General features: G+C 34.9%; 4 protein-coding genes across 4 annotated transcripts; 1 reads left to right on the forward strand and 3 right to left on the reverse strand.

The window, feature by feature from the left end:
* The first annotated feature begins 2,678 nt into the window (after positions 1-2,678).
* Positions 2,679-3,342, forward strand: LOC142606164 (uncharacterized). The gene is made up of 2 exons (XM_075777558.1): positions 2,679-2,791; positions 2,985-3,342. The coding sequence occupies exons 1-2, from the start codon at positions 2,679-2,681 to the stop codon at positions 3,340-3,342; spliced, it is 471 nt and encodes a 156-aa protein (XP_075633673.1).
* Positions 3,343-6,943: 3,601 nt separating this feature from the next.
* Positions 6,944-7,729, reverse strand: LOC142606854 (copper transporter 6-like). Its single transcript, XM_075778211.1, has one exon. It carries the CDS (start codon positions 7,591-7,593, stop codon positions 7,108-7,110), a length of 486 nt encoding a protein of 161 aa, XP_075634326.1. The 5' UTR covers positions 7,594-7,729; the 3' UTR covers positions 6,944-7,107.
* A 4,249-nt stretch (positions 7,730-11,978) lies between these two features.
* Positions 11,979-12,808, reverse strand: LOC142607056 (copper transporter 6-like). The gene has a single exon (XM_075778465.1). The coding sequence runs from the start codon at positions 12,659-12,661 to the stop codon at positions 12,182-12,184; it is 480 nt and encodes a 159-aa protein (XP_075634580.1). The 5' UTR covers positions 12,662-12,808; the 3' UTR covers positions 11,979-12,181.
* An 869-nt stretch (positions 12,809-13,677) lies between these two features.
* Positions 13,678-14,085, reverse strand: LOC142606165 (uncharacterized). The gene has a single exon (XM_075777559.1). It carries the CDS (start codon positions 14,083-14,085, stop codon positions 13,678-13,680), a length of 408 nt encoding a protein of 135 aa, XP_075633674.1.
* Positions 14,086-15,769: the final 1,684 nt, after the last annotated feature.

The following is a 15,769-nucleotide window of genomic DNA, read 5'->3' on the forward strand; positions in this document are numbered from 1 at the left end:
TAATGATATATTCTTATACACTATCTTTATAATGTAATAAGATGACATCTATTAAATCAAAGAAAAAAAATACCATTGTAAAAATACAAAACTAAATCACATCAATCTAAAGTGAAGTTCTAAAAAACATAAAAATTCATCAACTTAAAAGTAAGTTTTGAAAATAGTTTACGTTGATAATATGAGACTGAATAATTCAATAACTTACAACAGAACGTTAATTATTCAATAACTAAAAATATACTTGCATTTTTTTAATAGTGTAATATGAGGCTAGCCATACCACATCAACCACATTATAGGCTGAAAAAAAATTAAAAAAATATATATAAAAAAGAAGGAAAATAATTATGAAACTTTTCAATTCACAGTTTTCAATAATACTTTGGATAGGAACTCATAATCTCAACCAAAGAAAAACAAAAAAAAAAAAAACTTAGAAACTCATATGGTCTAGGCATATTTGATAACTCAAAAGGATGTGCATCTCAAAATTTAGCACGGTCATGTTCAATTTAGGCCAAGTATATAGGTTCGTTACTTCAGTTCAACACATAACAATGATAACATAAACAACAATTGTAATTAACAATTAACAGTGGTATACTTAGGCTTCCCAAGCATTAGTGGTATACTTATTCCTTACTCCCTTATCTACATCAGATTGGCTGAAATCACAAATATGAATTCTATGATGTGGCTTGATGCAAATGAGCTGCAAACAAATATTAATGATAAATACGAAAAAAAAAAAACTTTTGATTCACTGAACTATGATCACAAAGGATTGGGAGTGGACCATGATTTCTCCAGTACAACAAATCCATAGGAGTCACATAATAGGAAATCAAGACCACCAGAAAATGAAAAAAAAAAATTTTGAGAGAGAGAGAAATAGCATTTTTTGTGTGAGAAAACTATGCACAGAATGTGATAGAGAATTAGAAATTTATAATAAGAAGATGACAATAAGAAGAGCCAAAAATAAAGGAAGATAAAGGGATAGATGAAGAGAGATATTAAGGTAATTAGTGGTGGTAAGATGAAAGGGTAAAAGGGAGTGGAAAAGGTTTGTGTAACAATAAGCTAAGAAAATTAATAAAAAGAAAAAGAGTTAAGAGAGAGAGAGAGAGAGAGAGAGAGTTGGAAGTAAGTGGATGATGTGGCTGCTGATGTGGCTGCTGATGTGTCTCAATAGAAGCGTATCAACAATAAATGTCACGCTTTAGCTTTTAGATATAATATAGATATAGATTAAGAAACATAATGAGGATAAAGTTGAATTAGGAAAGAAAATAAATGTAAATACTAATTCAAAATTCAAATTCAAATAACACTTTGTGGGTTCTAGTTAGCTCAGCTGGTAAAGTCTCTGATGGTTGTATAAGAGATCTGAGATTCTATCCTCGCCTACACCAAAAACTGATTGGTGTCTTGGTCTGATAATAAAGAGCTATTATCAAGAGTGGATACCATAAGTTGAAACTTTCTCTCAAAAAAAAAAAAAAATCAAATAGCACTTCAAAGCCTAACAAGGAATTTATTAAAATAAAATCAATTAATGAAGGAACACATATAATATGTTGAGTTGTTGACCTTCAAATATTATGTTCTAAATTTAGCCACAGATTAACATCATCTCCTTGATTGCTGTTAGACCCCAATCTAGCAGTTGCCATTGATTTCTGTAGGTTCCAATTAACTCAACTGGTAAAGTTTCTAATAGTTAAGAGACCCGAGGTTTAATTCCTGCCCACATCAAAAACCAGTAGGTGTCTTGATCTGATGATAAAAAACATCATTAGGAGCAGATGTCATAGGTTAAAACATTCTTAAAAAAAAAAAGATTTCTACTACCAAATTGTCAGTTTTTATTTATTTATTTATTTATTTATTTTAGTTAAAAAGTCAATACCACTCTTATACTATTTTAGTTAAAAAGATTTTTTTTTTGTGACATATGGGTGTGATCATACCAATACTAATGCAACGGATCCCATCAATACCACTCTTATACTAAAGTGTGGATTAAGAATGATAGTTTCTCAATTAAAAAAAAAAATTAAGGTTAGTTTTGAAAACCTTGATTTTTCTTTTGGACCTGTTCCTTTTGCTAATGTAATTTCAATTTGTAATGAAACTCAACATTCAGCTTTGATGTAATGCTCGTTTTGGCTTAGTTTGAATAAACAATTTTCCATTCATAAAAAAGCTAGCGGATCTCATATTTGTCCTTTGAAAGAATAAATTAAAGTAAACAACATCTTCTAAAATAAAAAGTAAACAGATGTACCCATTGAAACCCCAGGTCCAAATGGAATGTCACCAGTGTTCTTTCAACATTTTTGGTCAACTACAGGAGATGTGGTAACTAACTTGTCCTTGATTTCCTTAATTCAGGTATCTCCCCTCCAAATTTTAATGATACTCACATTGTACTTATTCCCAAATGTAAAGAGCCTAAGAAAATTACTGATTGTTGGCCTATAAGCTTATGTAATGTGGTGTATAAGATTGCTTCAAAAACTATAGCTAACAGGTTAAAAAAGTGTCTTCTAGCTTTTATTAGTGATACCCAAAGTGCCTTTGTGCATGGAAGGTTAATCACTGATTATGTTCTTGTGAGGTTTGAGGTTATACATCACATCAGTCAGAAGAAGGAGGGAAGAGTAGGGGAGATGGCTCTGAAGCTGGACATGAGCAAGGCATATGATAGAGTGGAGTGGTCTTGTCTAGATAAGATAACGGAGAAACTTGGCTTAGAGGCTAAATTGAGAGAATTGTTGATGAGGTGTGTGACATCGGTTACTTATTCAGTGAGAATAAATTGAAAGCCAAAAGGCCACATTATTCCAAGTAGGGGCTTGCATCAAGGTGATCCGTTATCTCCCTACCTCTTCCTGTTATGTATGGAAGGCCTCTTAGCTAGCCCTTATAAAGTCTACAATAAATAGGGGTCAAATGGGTGGTATTTCTATATGTAGGGGAGGACCAAAATTATCCCACCTATTCTTTGATGATGACAGTTTGATTTTCTGCAAAGCTACCCCCGAGGATTGCACTGCCTTACAACGAATACTAAAGGTTTATGAATGCGCCTCCGGACAACAGTTAAATATGGCAAAAACTTCTCTATTTTTTAGCAGTAATACCCCTAGTGGAGTCAAGGAGGAGATCAAATTTAGATTTGGAGCCCAAGTGATTAAACAACATGAGAAATATTTGGGTCTGCCATCTTTGATTGGGAGGAGGAAGCGAAGTTCTTTTGATGATATAAAGGAGAAGCTAGGGAAGAAGTTGGCTGGTTGGAAGGAAAAACTATTGTCTAAGGCAGGAAAATAAGTTCTTATTAAAGCAGTTGCACATGTCATTTCTACATATACAATGAGTTGTTTCAAAATTCCTAAATCATTTTGGGACAATTTAACAAGAATGATTTGGAACTTTTGGTGGGGCCAAAAACAAGATGAGCAAAAGGTGGCATGGTTGAGCTAGGAGAAACTTTGTGAACTAAAAGCCAAGGGAGGTATGGGTTTTAAGCAGTTGAAATAATTCAATTTGGCTTTATTAGCTATGCAAGGGTGGCGGCTTCAAATGGAGTGTGATTGGCTTACTAGGTCCTTAAGGCCAAGTATTTCCCAACGTGTGATTTCCTTAATGCTCCATTGGGTAATAATCCTTCGTATACTTGGCGTAGCATTTGGGCGGCAAAAGATTTGGTGAAGTTTGGATCAAGATGGAGGATTGGCAATGGGGAGAAGGTAAAGATATAGGGTGATAAATGGCCTCCAACCCTTTCCACGTTTAGAGTATCTTCCCCTAGGTTGTTCCTAGACCCAGATACCAGAGTCGGAGAATTAATCAATGCAAAGGAAACTAGCTGGAATTCTGAGGCGATTAGTGCACTGTTCATGCCCTATAAAGCTGAAGTAATAAGGAGTATCCCCCTCAGTATCCGTTTGGCCGAAGATAAACTAATCTGGGCTTTGAGTTCCAATGGGTTGTTCAGTGTAAGGAGTGCTTATTATGGGGCCCTTGAGATGGGCAGATCAGGAAATGGTGGTAGCTGCTCAGATGCTGGCTTGGAACGACAATTCTGGAGATATCTTTGGCAGCTCCCAATTCTCCACAAGCTCAGGCATTTTGCATGGAGAGCAAGTCGGGATGTTCTACCTACCAAAGAAAACCTATTCAGATGCAAGATTGTGCAAGATAGAATTTGTGAGGAGTGTAGGAGGGAGACAGAAACGCGAGTCACCTGGTCTGGTACTGTTCACGTGCAAAGGAGGTGTGGGAGTCCTAGAAATTGGTCTTTCCGTCGGGTCTGAACCAGCAGCAACTTTCTTTCAAGGATATTCTGTGGGAGTTTTTTACTTCAGATGACAAGAAATGGACTAACATGGCAGCAAGGTTCATTGCAGGTGCATGGGCTATATGGTTCGATCAGAATGAGAGGAGACATGGGGGTAAGAGGGAGGAAGGGATGGAGTTAATGGACTAGGCTTTGCATTAGCTGGAGGAGTACAATGCTGCTTTGGGCGATCCTCAACACAAGGTAAATCCAAGTATTGCTTTGCAGTAATGGAGCCCTCCTCCACTGAATAGTTACAAAGTCAACGTAGATGGAGCGACCTTCTCGGCGCAGATGGCAGTGGGGGTCGGAGCGGTGATCCGGGAAGAACTGGGATGTGTGGTTGCAGCTCTGAGCAAGCGTATAAACGCTCCTCTTGGAGTGGTGGAAGCTGAAGCTAAGACTTTTGAAACAGGTCTACAGTTCAAAAAGGATATCAAGGTGCAGGACATCATTTTGGAAGGTGATTCCATCACCATTCAGAGGGATTGTCAGGACTGGTACCAGGGACGGAGCCAGAACTTAGAGTTAGGGGGGGCGACTTTGCTGCTAGCTGTGTGCGGTGGCTCCGACCCTTGAGTCTATTTTTTTACTACTAAGGATTTTTGTTAAAATTTTTTTAAATGGCCAAGTAGTTTGTTCTGGGTAAAATATATTGATTGGACTTAATTTTTTTAGTTTTATTATATTGGTAATTTTTATTGTTGAGCTAATTTTTTTGAGTTTTTATATTTTGTTTTAGATTTAGTCTATTAATTTTTTATGTCCTTTAAAAGGTGAAAAATGCTAAAACTACAAAATTTTTACAAATTGCTAATGTGATAAGTGGTTATTAATATATAAAAAGTTATGCAAGTGTACGAACTAATAACAATTTGCTACCTTAATAGTTTGTATAAACATTGTAAAAACGTTTTTGGCTATAAGATTACTCTCAAAAAGAATTAATGGCATTATTAAGGGGGGCAAAGTGTAATTTTATTGGACAAAATTGTTAAACTTAGTACCTATTAATATAATAATATTTTTATAAAAAAAATTAGGGGGGGCCATTGCCCCCCCTAGTCCAATAACAGCTCCGCCCATGACTGGTACCATCTCCTTCATCAGTGGATTCACTCATCTCAGGCATGCAAGACTTGTGTGGGGAGTTTAGTAAAGTTTCGTTCTCTCTTGTATGCCATCAAGGCAATAGGCCAGCTCACTTATTAGCTAAACATGCCATGGACATTATTGATTTCTCTATTTTTGATGGAAGAAAATCCTTCTTTCTTAGAACAAACTCTTCTCCTTGATTTAATTTCTATTGCTAATATGCAATAAAGTCATGGTATTCCCATCAAAAAGAAGAAGAAGTAAACAACGACAAAAAATTATTTTTGTTGCTAAAAAGTTGTTGTGAATTGAAGACTTGATTACCCACACTAGCACCTTAAATCCTCTCATAAAGCTCACAGTTAGCTGTTGAAAATACAGTTCCAATTAACATCGTTTTAATTAAAATTCTACTACTCTTAGGCCAACTTGGACCATAATTAGGTCTAGAATTTCATGGTTGAGATTTTAAAGTATATATCGATCACTGTATTTCAAATCTCATTATCCCAAATAAAGAGAGGTAATTGGTGATACTTTAATTTAAACAACACAATGTATTTATAAAAAATCTCAAAGATTGGCATCACTTTCATTATGAAATTAATGTCAATGGAACTTCATTCGTGGACCATTACCATGGGCCATGGCGTTTGGAAAACTTAGTTACTAGGCTTATCATATCAAATTGCTTTACAACCACACATTATAAAACAATTACAAATTTATTTGGGGAAAAAAATTGAAAATTCCCTTCTCTTAATTTTTTTTTTCCTTTTCAAATTCAAAGATGAAAAAACAAAATACTCTCTAAAAAAAATCAGAATGGGGTTTATTCATCCAAAATGATCAGAAAGTCCCCTCTTTTATTCAACAACTCATAGGAGGAAGATTAGATCCTGTTACATGGCCGCTGGTTTATTGAAAATCCTACTAGCAAAGAAAAAGAACCCCAAAGTATGCCCAGCCACAGCAACCCACCAACATTGAAAGACGTCACAGCCAACATAACTATATATAAGCTAGTCCAACCCTTAAGGCATGCAAAAAGGTTTGGAGCAAACCAGCCGCGACATTAGATGAACCAGGCTTGGTCAATCGAACAAGTCATAGCACGCATGCAGAGACTTGTACAAAAAAGCCAATTTCTTGAAAACTGTTCAACATTCATGACAAATTAAGCTCTTAATGACCCTTTCAATCCGTGAACAAAACCTATATGAAACAATTCTAGCTAGGACCACTAGGTAAACTTGAATCAGCAGTTTGGTAGGTATGAGTGTGATTCAGGGGGCACCATGTTTGTAAATCTTGACACAAAGAAACGTCCATGTAAATTAACAGATAGAGGTGATAGGTAGAGGGGTTTGATTGGCTCAACTCTTCTCTCGATCACCTGATTCATTTGAGCGGTTGGAAAGCTGATGGGAAAATAGAACAGTGTTATGAGGAGGAACCAAATAGACGAAATATATAGGTGGAAAAGCCATTAAATTAAAAGAACAAGGTACTTGAAAAGAACCTCAACTCACTTATTGCAACATAGCTCTATATAATTGAAATATCCACACCTTCCAACTAATGCAGTACACTGCTACAGAGACTTCTAAAATTACATGTAATATTGCTAATATGCTTATGACAAACATAAATTTTTTATGTCAGCAACTCATTGGGGGAAGATCACTAGTTTTCACAGACGATGTCATTTCTGAATCCTTGAAAACTCGACTGCCAAAGAGCAAAAACCCTGTTGCGTGTCCCGCAACAGCCACGAGTAATATACCAACGTTAAAAGACATAACAGCAAGCATTACAATATAAGCAAGACCAATCCGAATTGCATGCATAAGGGTCTGAACAAGACCAGCTTTAACATCGTTAACACCTGGTTGGATCAATTGGCAATGAGAGAACCACTCAACAAGCACTGAGAGCACAAAGACTACTATCAGAGCCAATATGTACATACCAAGACGTGTGCCGGGCCAACCAGAGAAGAGTATTTCAGCGTTGGAACCCCAGAAGAAGGTCATGTGCATCATGTTCATGTTCATGGCCATATTGGTATGGTTATGGTTCATGTTGTGCATTCCATCTCCAGTTGAGTCATTCATGGGAGTTGGTGGTGACTCCATGTCATGCATCGCAAGCGGCCGTGGTAGTGTAAAAATTATGTTGAACTAGTTTTGTGGATGATATGGAGGTCCCTTGTTATAAATAAGATAAGAATTCTAGGGATTTTGAAAGATGATAGATTGGTAGTACAAGATGTGTACTAATGGGTTTTGCTAGTACGAAAATGTTTTGTACCAAAATGAATTAAATGCTGTGATGCCCTTATTCGGAGTTCCAGAACAACTATTGACCATGTGACCTTATCAGATAAAATCTTTCCTTATGTTTTTGGTTGTATTTGTGGAAAAAGTATCTCATATACAGGTGCCACTGTGCCAGAGGTTGGGTTAACATGCAGTTGGCCCAAGTTCTGAAACGAAAAAGTATTTTGTTAAGATTCAATTTTGGATGCTCCGCGTTCAAATAAATAGAACATTTTCATTTCACACACAAGTAAACGTAATGTTTTCACCTTACACTCATGGAGTAGGTTTTGATAAGGAGTAAATAGAGACGTTCTTATCCTTTTTCTTTGTTTTTGACAATATATGTCCATCAAATTTATCGCTGTTAACACAATTTATATATGTGTATGTGCGTGTGCAAAGGGGGGGGGGGGTACGGAGTGAGGAATGATGAAGTCAATCAAACTCAATCACTATTCATTTGCTATATGACAAGTGTGGTTGAAGGTGAAGTGGATAGCGACCTCAAGTGGAATTTTTGAATATTCTTGGTTTGGGTATGAAAATGAATTAGACATGGACTCATATGCTCCACCAATTTTTGATAAGTACCCTAAAGTGAATTGCAAATTGATTTTGGAGCGTGTTTGTTTTACTCAAAAATTGGGTTTAAGACAGTAAGGATGAAGCTCCAACTATTTTGTTACAAAGGCGATCTAGCATCAGTAGATAAATATACTGACTTGTTCGTGTAGTGTCTTCATGTGTTCGTTTAATGTGGAACAAGCCTCAAGAAAGAGTTCATTAAACCATGTTCATAATGATTAAAAAGAGATTGATTTGCAGTGTGCTGATTTGTCTATTTCTACTAAGAATTGGATGGGAGGGATTGTTTGGACATCCAAGAGAGATTGAGACGAGTATTATTAAAGCTTGAGGATGAGCTCTTTCCAACACAAGGAGTTTGATGCAGGAGCCAGGAGGGAGTCAACTAAGCATGTTTTTAGTGGCAATGTTGTCAGTGATGATATCTCCATCTTAGCACATTCAATTCAACAATAATCCTCTTATTAAAAGCTAGCTGCAACAATCTACCAAATTGAGGTCCAGAGACAATCAAAGACGATGTCAATTTGCAGTAAATTCCAATCTTAATATATTGAGGCTAACAAATTTTGCTCCTTAATTGATTTTATTTTAATTAGTTTCCTTATTAGTTTTTTAGTTGACTTAAAAGTACTAATTGAATTTGAATTTCGAATTTTGAAGTAGGATTTAGATTTTTTTTTTCTCCTAACTTATCTATATTTCTATTATTATTATTATGGGTAAATTACAAAACTAGTCCCTATCTTTTATACAATATTTCAATTTAGTCTCTATCTTTTCAATTGTGTCAATTTGATCCCTAACTTTTTAGTATATTGTCAATCTAGTCCTTGCCGTTATCTCTTAGATGAAAAACTGACGTGTAAAACGAAATAATAAAAAATTATTTTTCATACCACATCATTTGTTAACTATACTGCCACATCAATTCAAGGAATGGAAACTAAATTAAAATATGTATATGCATGTGAGATAAGTTTGGGGAAACTAATAGGTTCTAAAAATCTCTAAAATCAGTACTCCATCTCTTCTTCCTCATCTCCATCCCTAAAATCCCTAAAGTTGCAAACAGGAAAGTTACTTTGCTTACTTTTTCGGAGTCGATCTTGTTTGCTTCTCAATTTCTCACAGATTATGCTGTTTGGTTGGGCGAAATAAAGTCATTATCCTATTTTAAGGAAAGGTAGATGGTTAGTATGGTGTACTACATCTACACCGATGACATCATATGGATTTTCCATGGCCAATTCCAAGATTTTTTTTACAACTAAATATCAACTAAAAACTAAAAAGTAAATGAATTTAATCTAGGTTTTGGACCCATAAACTCAACCACTTTTTTTTTTTTGAGATAGCCACTGAAATTTTAGATATAAATTTCAATGTAATCAACAAAACGACAACAACCAAAGAAGGGAGAGAAAGGAAAGGTTTCCAATCTTCCACCAACAAAATCAGATCTCTGACCCATTGCCAACGATTTTGAAGATTCAACGCTGCCGCCGTTGTGAGGAAGAAATTTGTTACCATCCATCTCTCAACACCGTGAGGAAGAGTTGAAGAAGAAAAGTTTTCTTGTGAGCTCACGTTTTTCTAAGGAGTTGGACAGCAAGTAATGGTGAAGAGGATGTGTTTGTTATTTTTCAGTTTGAACTATACAATGCCAGTGCTTTTGAGATTGCTGATAAACTTGACCTATACTCACTCAAATCAGCGTCCCTAGGAAGCATTTGCTTTCCCTGTACCCATCAAAACGTAGAACTTGGATGGGAACAAATATCTTAGATTTCTTTATTTTGAGTTTTTCTTTTTCTTTATATTTTTAATTAATCTGGCAGTATATATGGCATCCTAGTTGGCATGCATAAATGTTAATATTTAAATATCATCGTTTGATACATTAGCTTTTTTCAATCAAGAAATAATGGTAAGGACTAAATTGACACGATACTGAAAATGTTAGGAACCAAATTGACACAATTTAAAAGTTTAGAATTAAATTAAAATATGGTGTAACAGATAAGAACCAAATTTGTAATTTACTTTCTTTTTTTTTTTTTGTTTTTTTTTTTTTTTTTGAGAATGTTCTATTATTTTCTTAGTTTCAGTAGAGTCCTAGTTTAGTTAGAAGTATTGTTAACATGATTTTTTTTTTTTTTTAATAAAACACCACCTACCATAGAGTCATAGACTTATAACTACTGTTATACATTATAATTAACTAAATTAACGCTTTGTTTGTTTCAATAGAAAACTTTGTGTAAAAATAGTTTTCCTTATTTTCTAGTGTTTGATAGTATAAAAAAAATATGAGTCAAAAGAAAACTATCTTTGGTCAACATAAAAAGTATGGCTTATTTTTAGAGATTGTTTTCCATTAATTTTTTTTGGAAAACAACTCTATCTCACAGTAAGCTAAATAAGGGAAGTTAGGAGGTTTTTTTTCAACTCATATAAAGTTGCTACCAAACATTGGAAAATGAGATAAATTTATAGAAAACGATTCTTGAAAAATGACTCATTTTTTGGAAAACATCATTGTTGAAACAAACAAAGCGTAAGTAGAGCTTTTAATCAAATTAAGAAACATAATGAAGATAAAATTAAATTAGGAAATTAAATAAATGTAAATACTAATTCAAAATTCAAATTAAAATAGCGCTTCAAAGATTAACAAGGAAATTAATTAAAATAAAATCAATCAATAAAAGAACATATATAATATGTTGAGTTGTTGACCTTCTAATAATATTCTGTTCTGAATTTAGCCACAGATTAACATCATCTCCTTGATTGCTGTTAGACCACAATCTGGCAGATTGATGCCATTGATTTCTACTACCCAATTGTTAGTTTTTAGTTTTTATTATTTTTTATTTTAGTCAAAAAGTCAATACCACTCTTATACTATAGTGTAAATTAAGAATGATAGTTTCTCAATTAAAAAAAAAAATAAAAAATACGGTTAGTTTTGAAAACCTTGATTTTTCTTTTGGACCTGTTCCTTTTGCTAATGTAATTTCAATTTGTAATGAAGCTCAACATTCAGCTCTGATGTAATGCTCGTTTTTGCTTTGTTTTAATAAACAATTTTCCATTCATAAAAAAACTAGCAGATTTCATATTTGTCCTTTGAAAGAATAAATTAAAGTAAACAACATCTTCTAAAAAAAAAGTAAACAACAAAATTATTTGAAAAGTTGTTGTGAATTGAAGACATGATTATCCATGCTAGCACCTTAAATCCTCCCATAAAGCTCACAGTTAGCTGTTAAAAATATAGTTCCAATTAACATCGTTTTAATTAAAATTCAACTACTCTTAGGCCAACTTGGACTATTATCAAGTCTAGAATTTCATGGTTGAGATTTCAAGGTATATATCGAATCACTGTATTTCAAATCTCATTATTCTAAATAAAGGGAGGTAATTGGTGATAATTGAATTCAAACAACACAACATATTTATTAAAAAAAATTATATTCTATTTATTTTCCAAGCAACTAAGCATTAAAGATTGGCATCACTTGTTATCGGAAAAAAAAAATTGGCATCATTTTCATCATGAAATTAATGTCAATGAAATTTCATTGGTGGACCATTACCATGGGCTCACGGCGTTTGGAAAGTTACTCGGCTTATCATATAAAATTGCTTTACAACCACACATTATAAGATAATTACAAATTTATTTGGGGAAAAAAAAAATGAAAATTCCCTTCTCACAATCCTTTTCAAATTCAAAGACGAAAAGACAAAATACTCTAAAATAATCAGAATGGGGTTTATTCATCCAAAATGATCAGAAAGGGCCCTCTTTCATTCAACAACTCATAGGAGGAAGATCTGATCCTGCTACAGCAGCTGGTTTGTTGAAAATCCTACTAGCAAAGAAAAAGAACCCCAAAGTATGGCCAGCCACAGCAACCAAAAGCACACCAACATTGAAAGACATCACAGCCAACATAACTATATAAGCTAGTCCAACCCTTAAGGCATGCAAAAAGGTTTGGAGCAAACCAGCCGCGACATTAGATGAACCAGGCTTGGTCAATCGGCAATGACTGAGGCACTCAATGAGGAAAGAGAGCACAAAGACAATAACCAAGGCTAATACATACATGCCAGTGTCGGTGCCAGGCCAACCATTGAAGAGTATCTCTGCGTTCTTGCCCCAGAAGAAGGTCATGTGCATCATCATTTTGTGGTGCATCCCAGTTGTGCCATTCATGGATGATAATGATGATGGTGGTGGTGACATACCACCCATGCCAGGCATATCACCATGATCCATACCTTCCATAGATGATTCTCTCTCACTCACACTCTTACGAAGGAAGCGGCTGTTTGGGGTTTATGTCTATATCTCTATTCTTTTTTTCTTTTCTTTTTTTGTTGAGAATACTATGCTATCTATATCTGATAAAGAGGAGCTCCTTACGGCGATTAATGAGACACGTAGTACACTGAGATAAGTAATGTGTTGTACTACTACCTAGAGTACTACTACATTGAATGTGAACTAAGATTTTTTTCCCCCCTAATTTTTTTTTTTATTTTTCTATTTAGTTGAAAAAAAGGGGGAAACAAGTTTAGTGTGGAAAATTATGTAATACTCTTGATTCAATAAAGTCGTACTCACTCATTTACGAATTACGATAAATAATTAATCCAGTGTAACCAGTATGATGAGGTTATTATTTATGTGAGATTATGAGAGAGAATATAACATTATTGTAATTTTAAAATATTATATAATTACTCATAGAGTATATGTGATAACAATTTAATTGAGCTAGTATCTTATTTGCAGACAACTCTAGAGCCACAAGGCTCACAACAATTTTTGAAAAACAATTTCACAACTAACAAAGCGGCTATTTATTAATGGTAAATAAAAAAGGATGCTAGTGTTGGGGTCGAATGAGAATTAATAGAAACTTGAAAAGTAAGATATCCTAAAAAGTATATATATATATATATATATATATATATATATATATAGGAATCCAGTACTTTATTTTCATTTCAATTCTGGAACAATTGGTTTACATTTGAAGCAATTGCAGAATCTATAATGGTTGGAGTTTCCTCCATCTATGTTACAAAGTCGTCTTCATATTGAGCATATTGTGCAAGGCCGTGGATTGCCTTATTGCCCTCTCTTTATGTGTGTTGAACTTCAACCTAGTGTAGTTGTTGCATATATTGGATGGTATCAAAGATAATGTTTTGCAATAGTTATAGGAGGTTTAGTGACCCTCTAAACACACCAGTAGACTATCACTTTTAAAGACTACCTTCTGGATATCAACATCTCTAGCCAAAAACAGCAGCAACTTGAAGTGCTTTAGCTTTAACCTCCAATGCACCTAAGGGGGCCCGCAATATCTTACTCATAGTAACAACTACCCTACCTTGATCATCCCTTACTATCACCCCAATACCAATCCATTTGTGCTTTGAGAAGACTGCTCCATCAGTATTCACCTTGTACCATCTTGTTGGGGGAGGAATCCATTTGTTACTTTCGGGTGGAGGATCTTGGGTTTGGCTTGGAGTTTCTTGTGCTACATAATATTCCTCTAACAGTCTTGTGGCTAATCCATAGATTGCAGCAGCTATGAGTTTTCTTCCCCCTTGCCACACTTCATTACTGTTTCGCCAAATACTCCATGCAATCATCAATACCATATCCAACAGATCAGACTCCTTATTCAGATCCATGCCAAAATTCCATAGTATATCAGTAAAATCCCTTTTACCTTCAATCAAATGCTACAAGTGATAATGGTTCCATACTTCTTTGGCTTTTGAGTGCTGACACAACACGTGGAGGACTCAGGTTCTAAGCCATACTCATCATAGATTGGGCCTTTAATTACTTGTCGATGAAATAAATTCATTTTGGTGGGTAGGATATTTTGGCAAGCTTTTCATGCAAAAGCTCTAACCTTAGTTGGAATTCTTGTTTTCCATAGTTTCTACTAAAAACGTTTCATTAGTGAAGGATCTGAACTCTCTTCTCTGTCTTTCTCCTTCCCACTTCTAGCTAAATGGTATGCACTCTTCACACTAAATTTCCCATTAGTAGTTCATGTCCGTACCAGTTTATTAGCTGGTAGTAATATACTTAATGGGATGCTTAGTATGGAGTTAACTTCATGCACCAGAAACACCTCTTGGATCATGTTAGCTTTCCACTCTCCATTTTCTGCATCAACGAGCGCACTAACCTTCGCCTCCGTGGGTGGTAGTCTTTGTGGTGAAACTATACGAAAGGTAGATGCATTTGCAGTCCATTTATCCTTCCATATACTAATACTTTCACCATTCCCCACTTGCCATTTAAAACTGTCACTGATTAATGATTGGGCTGCCCAAATGCTTCTCAACGCAAAAGATGGGTGATGGAATTTCTGGGAAATACTTGTTTTTGTACACTCTATAAAAAAGAGAATTCCTGCCTTGTTGGAGCCGTCGGCCTTGTTTAGCCAATAATGAAAGATTGAAAGCACTTAAGTCTCTAAACCCCATGCCTCCATTGGTTTTTGGTTCACAAATCTTATCCCATTTCATCGATGCCATTTTTATTTCCTCCCCTTTTTGTCCCCACCAAAAGTTACACACCATGCTTTTCATTTCATCACATAGGCTAGTTGGTAACAAGAAGCAGCTCATGGTACGTGCTGGAATGGCCTAAGCAATTGCTTTAATAAGTACTTCTTTGCTTGCATTAGATAGTAACTTCTCCTTCCACCCCGATAGCTTATTTGCTAGTTGTTCCTTCAACTATTGAAAAGTATTTTTCTTTGACCTTCCCACCAAAGATGATAGGCCAAGATATTTCTCATGTTTCTTAATAACTTCAGCCCCAAATAGTTGTTTAATGCATTCTCGAGTATCCAGAAGTGTATTCCTACTAGAAAACAACACTGTCTTCTCCCTATTGAGTTGCTATCCAGTAGATTTTTTATACACTTGGAGAAGGCGCAAGAGTTCTTCACACTCCCCTGTGGTTGCTTGGAAAAAAAACAAATTATCATCTGCGAAGAACAAGTGGGATAGATGTGGGTCCCGTCTACAAATGGATATGCAATGAATTCTTTCCTCCAAGACTGTCTTTTGGACAATAAGACCTTTGCACACAACAAAAACAAATAAGGGGAGAGGGTGTCTCCTTGTCGTAATCCCCTCTCGGTTATGCCTGGCTCCTCGGATCACATACATTGGGTAAATTGATATATATATATATATATATATATATATATATATATATATATATATATTAATCTTTTTTTAAGTGTTAAATAAAACCTTAGTTATGCCTGGTTCCTCAGACCATCTACTTTGGGTAAATTAATACTTCATGTTAACTTACTTAAGTATCAAACGAAGCCTTGGTCATGCT

This window comes from Castanea sativa, chromosome 8, assembly GCF_040712315.1.
Source record: "Castanea sativa cultivar Marrone di Chiusa Pesio chromosome 8, ASM4071231v1".
Taxonomy (NCBI): domain Eukaryota; kingdom Viridiplantae; phylum Streptophyta; class Magnoliopsida; order Fagales; family Fagaceae; genus Castanea; species Castanea sativa.

Bases quoted from the DNA above. Each gene is read 5' to 3' on its own strand.
- LOC142606164 (XM_075777558.1), top strand. From the start codon at position 2,679: ATGGCTCTGAAGCTGGACATGAGCAAGGCATATGATAGAGTGGAGTGG. The intron at 2,792-2,984 runs GTGTGTGACATC...TTCTATATGTAG, and splicing joins TTGAGAGAATTGTTGATGAG to GGGAGGACCAAAATTATCCC.
- LOC142606854 (XM_075778211.1), bottom strand. From the start codon at position 7,593: ATGCATGACATGGAGTCACCACCAACTCCCATGAATGACTCAACTGGA.
- LOC142606165 (XM_075777559.1), bottom strand. From the start codon at position 14,085: ATGGATCTGAATAAGGAGTCTGATCTGTTGGATATGGTATTGATGATT.
- LOC142607056 (XM_075778465.1), bottom strand. From the start codon at position 12,661: ATGGAAGGTATGGATCATGGTGATATGCCTGGCATGGGTGGTATGTCA.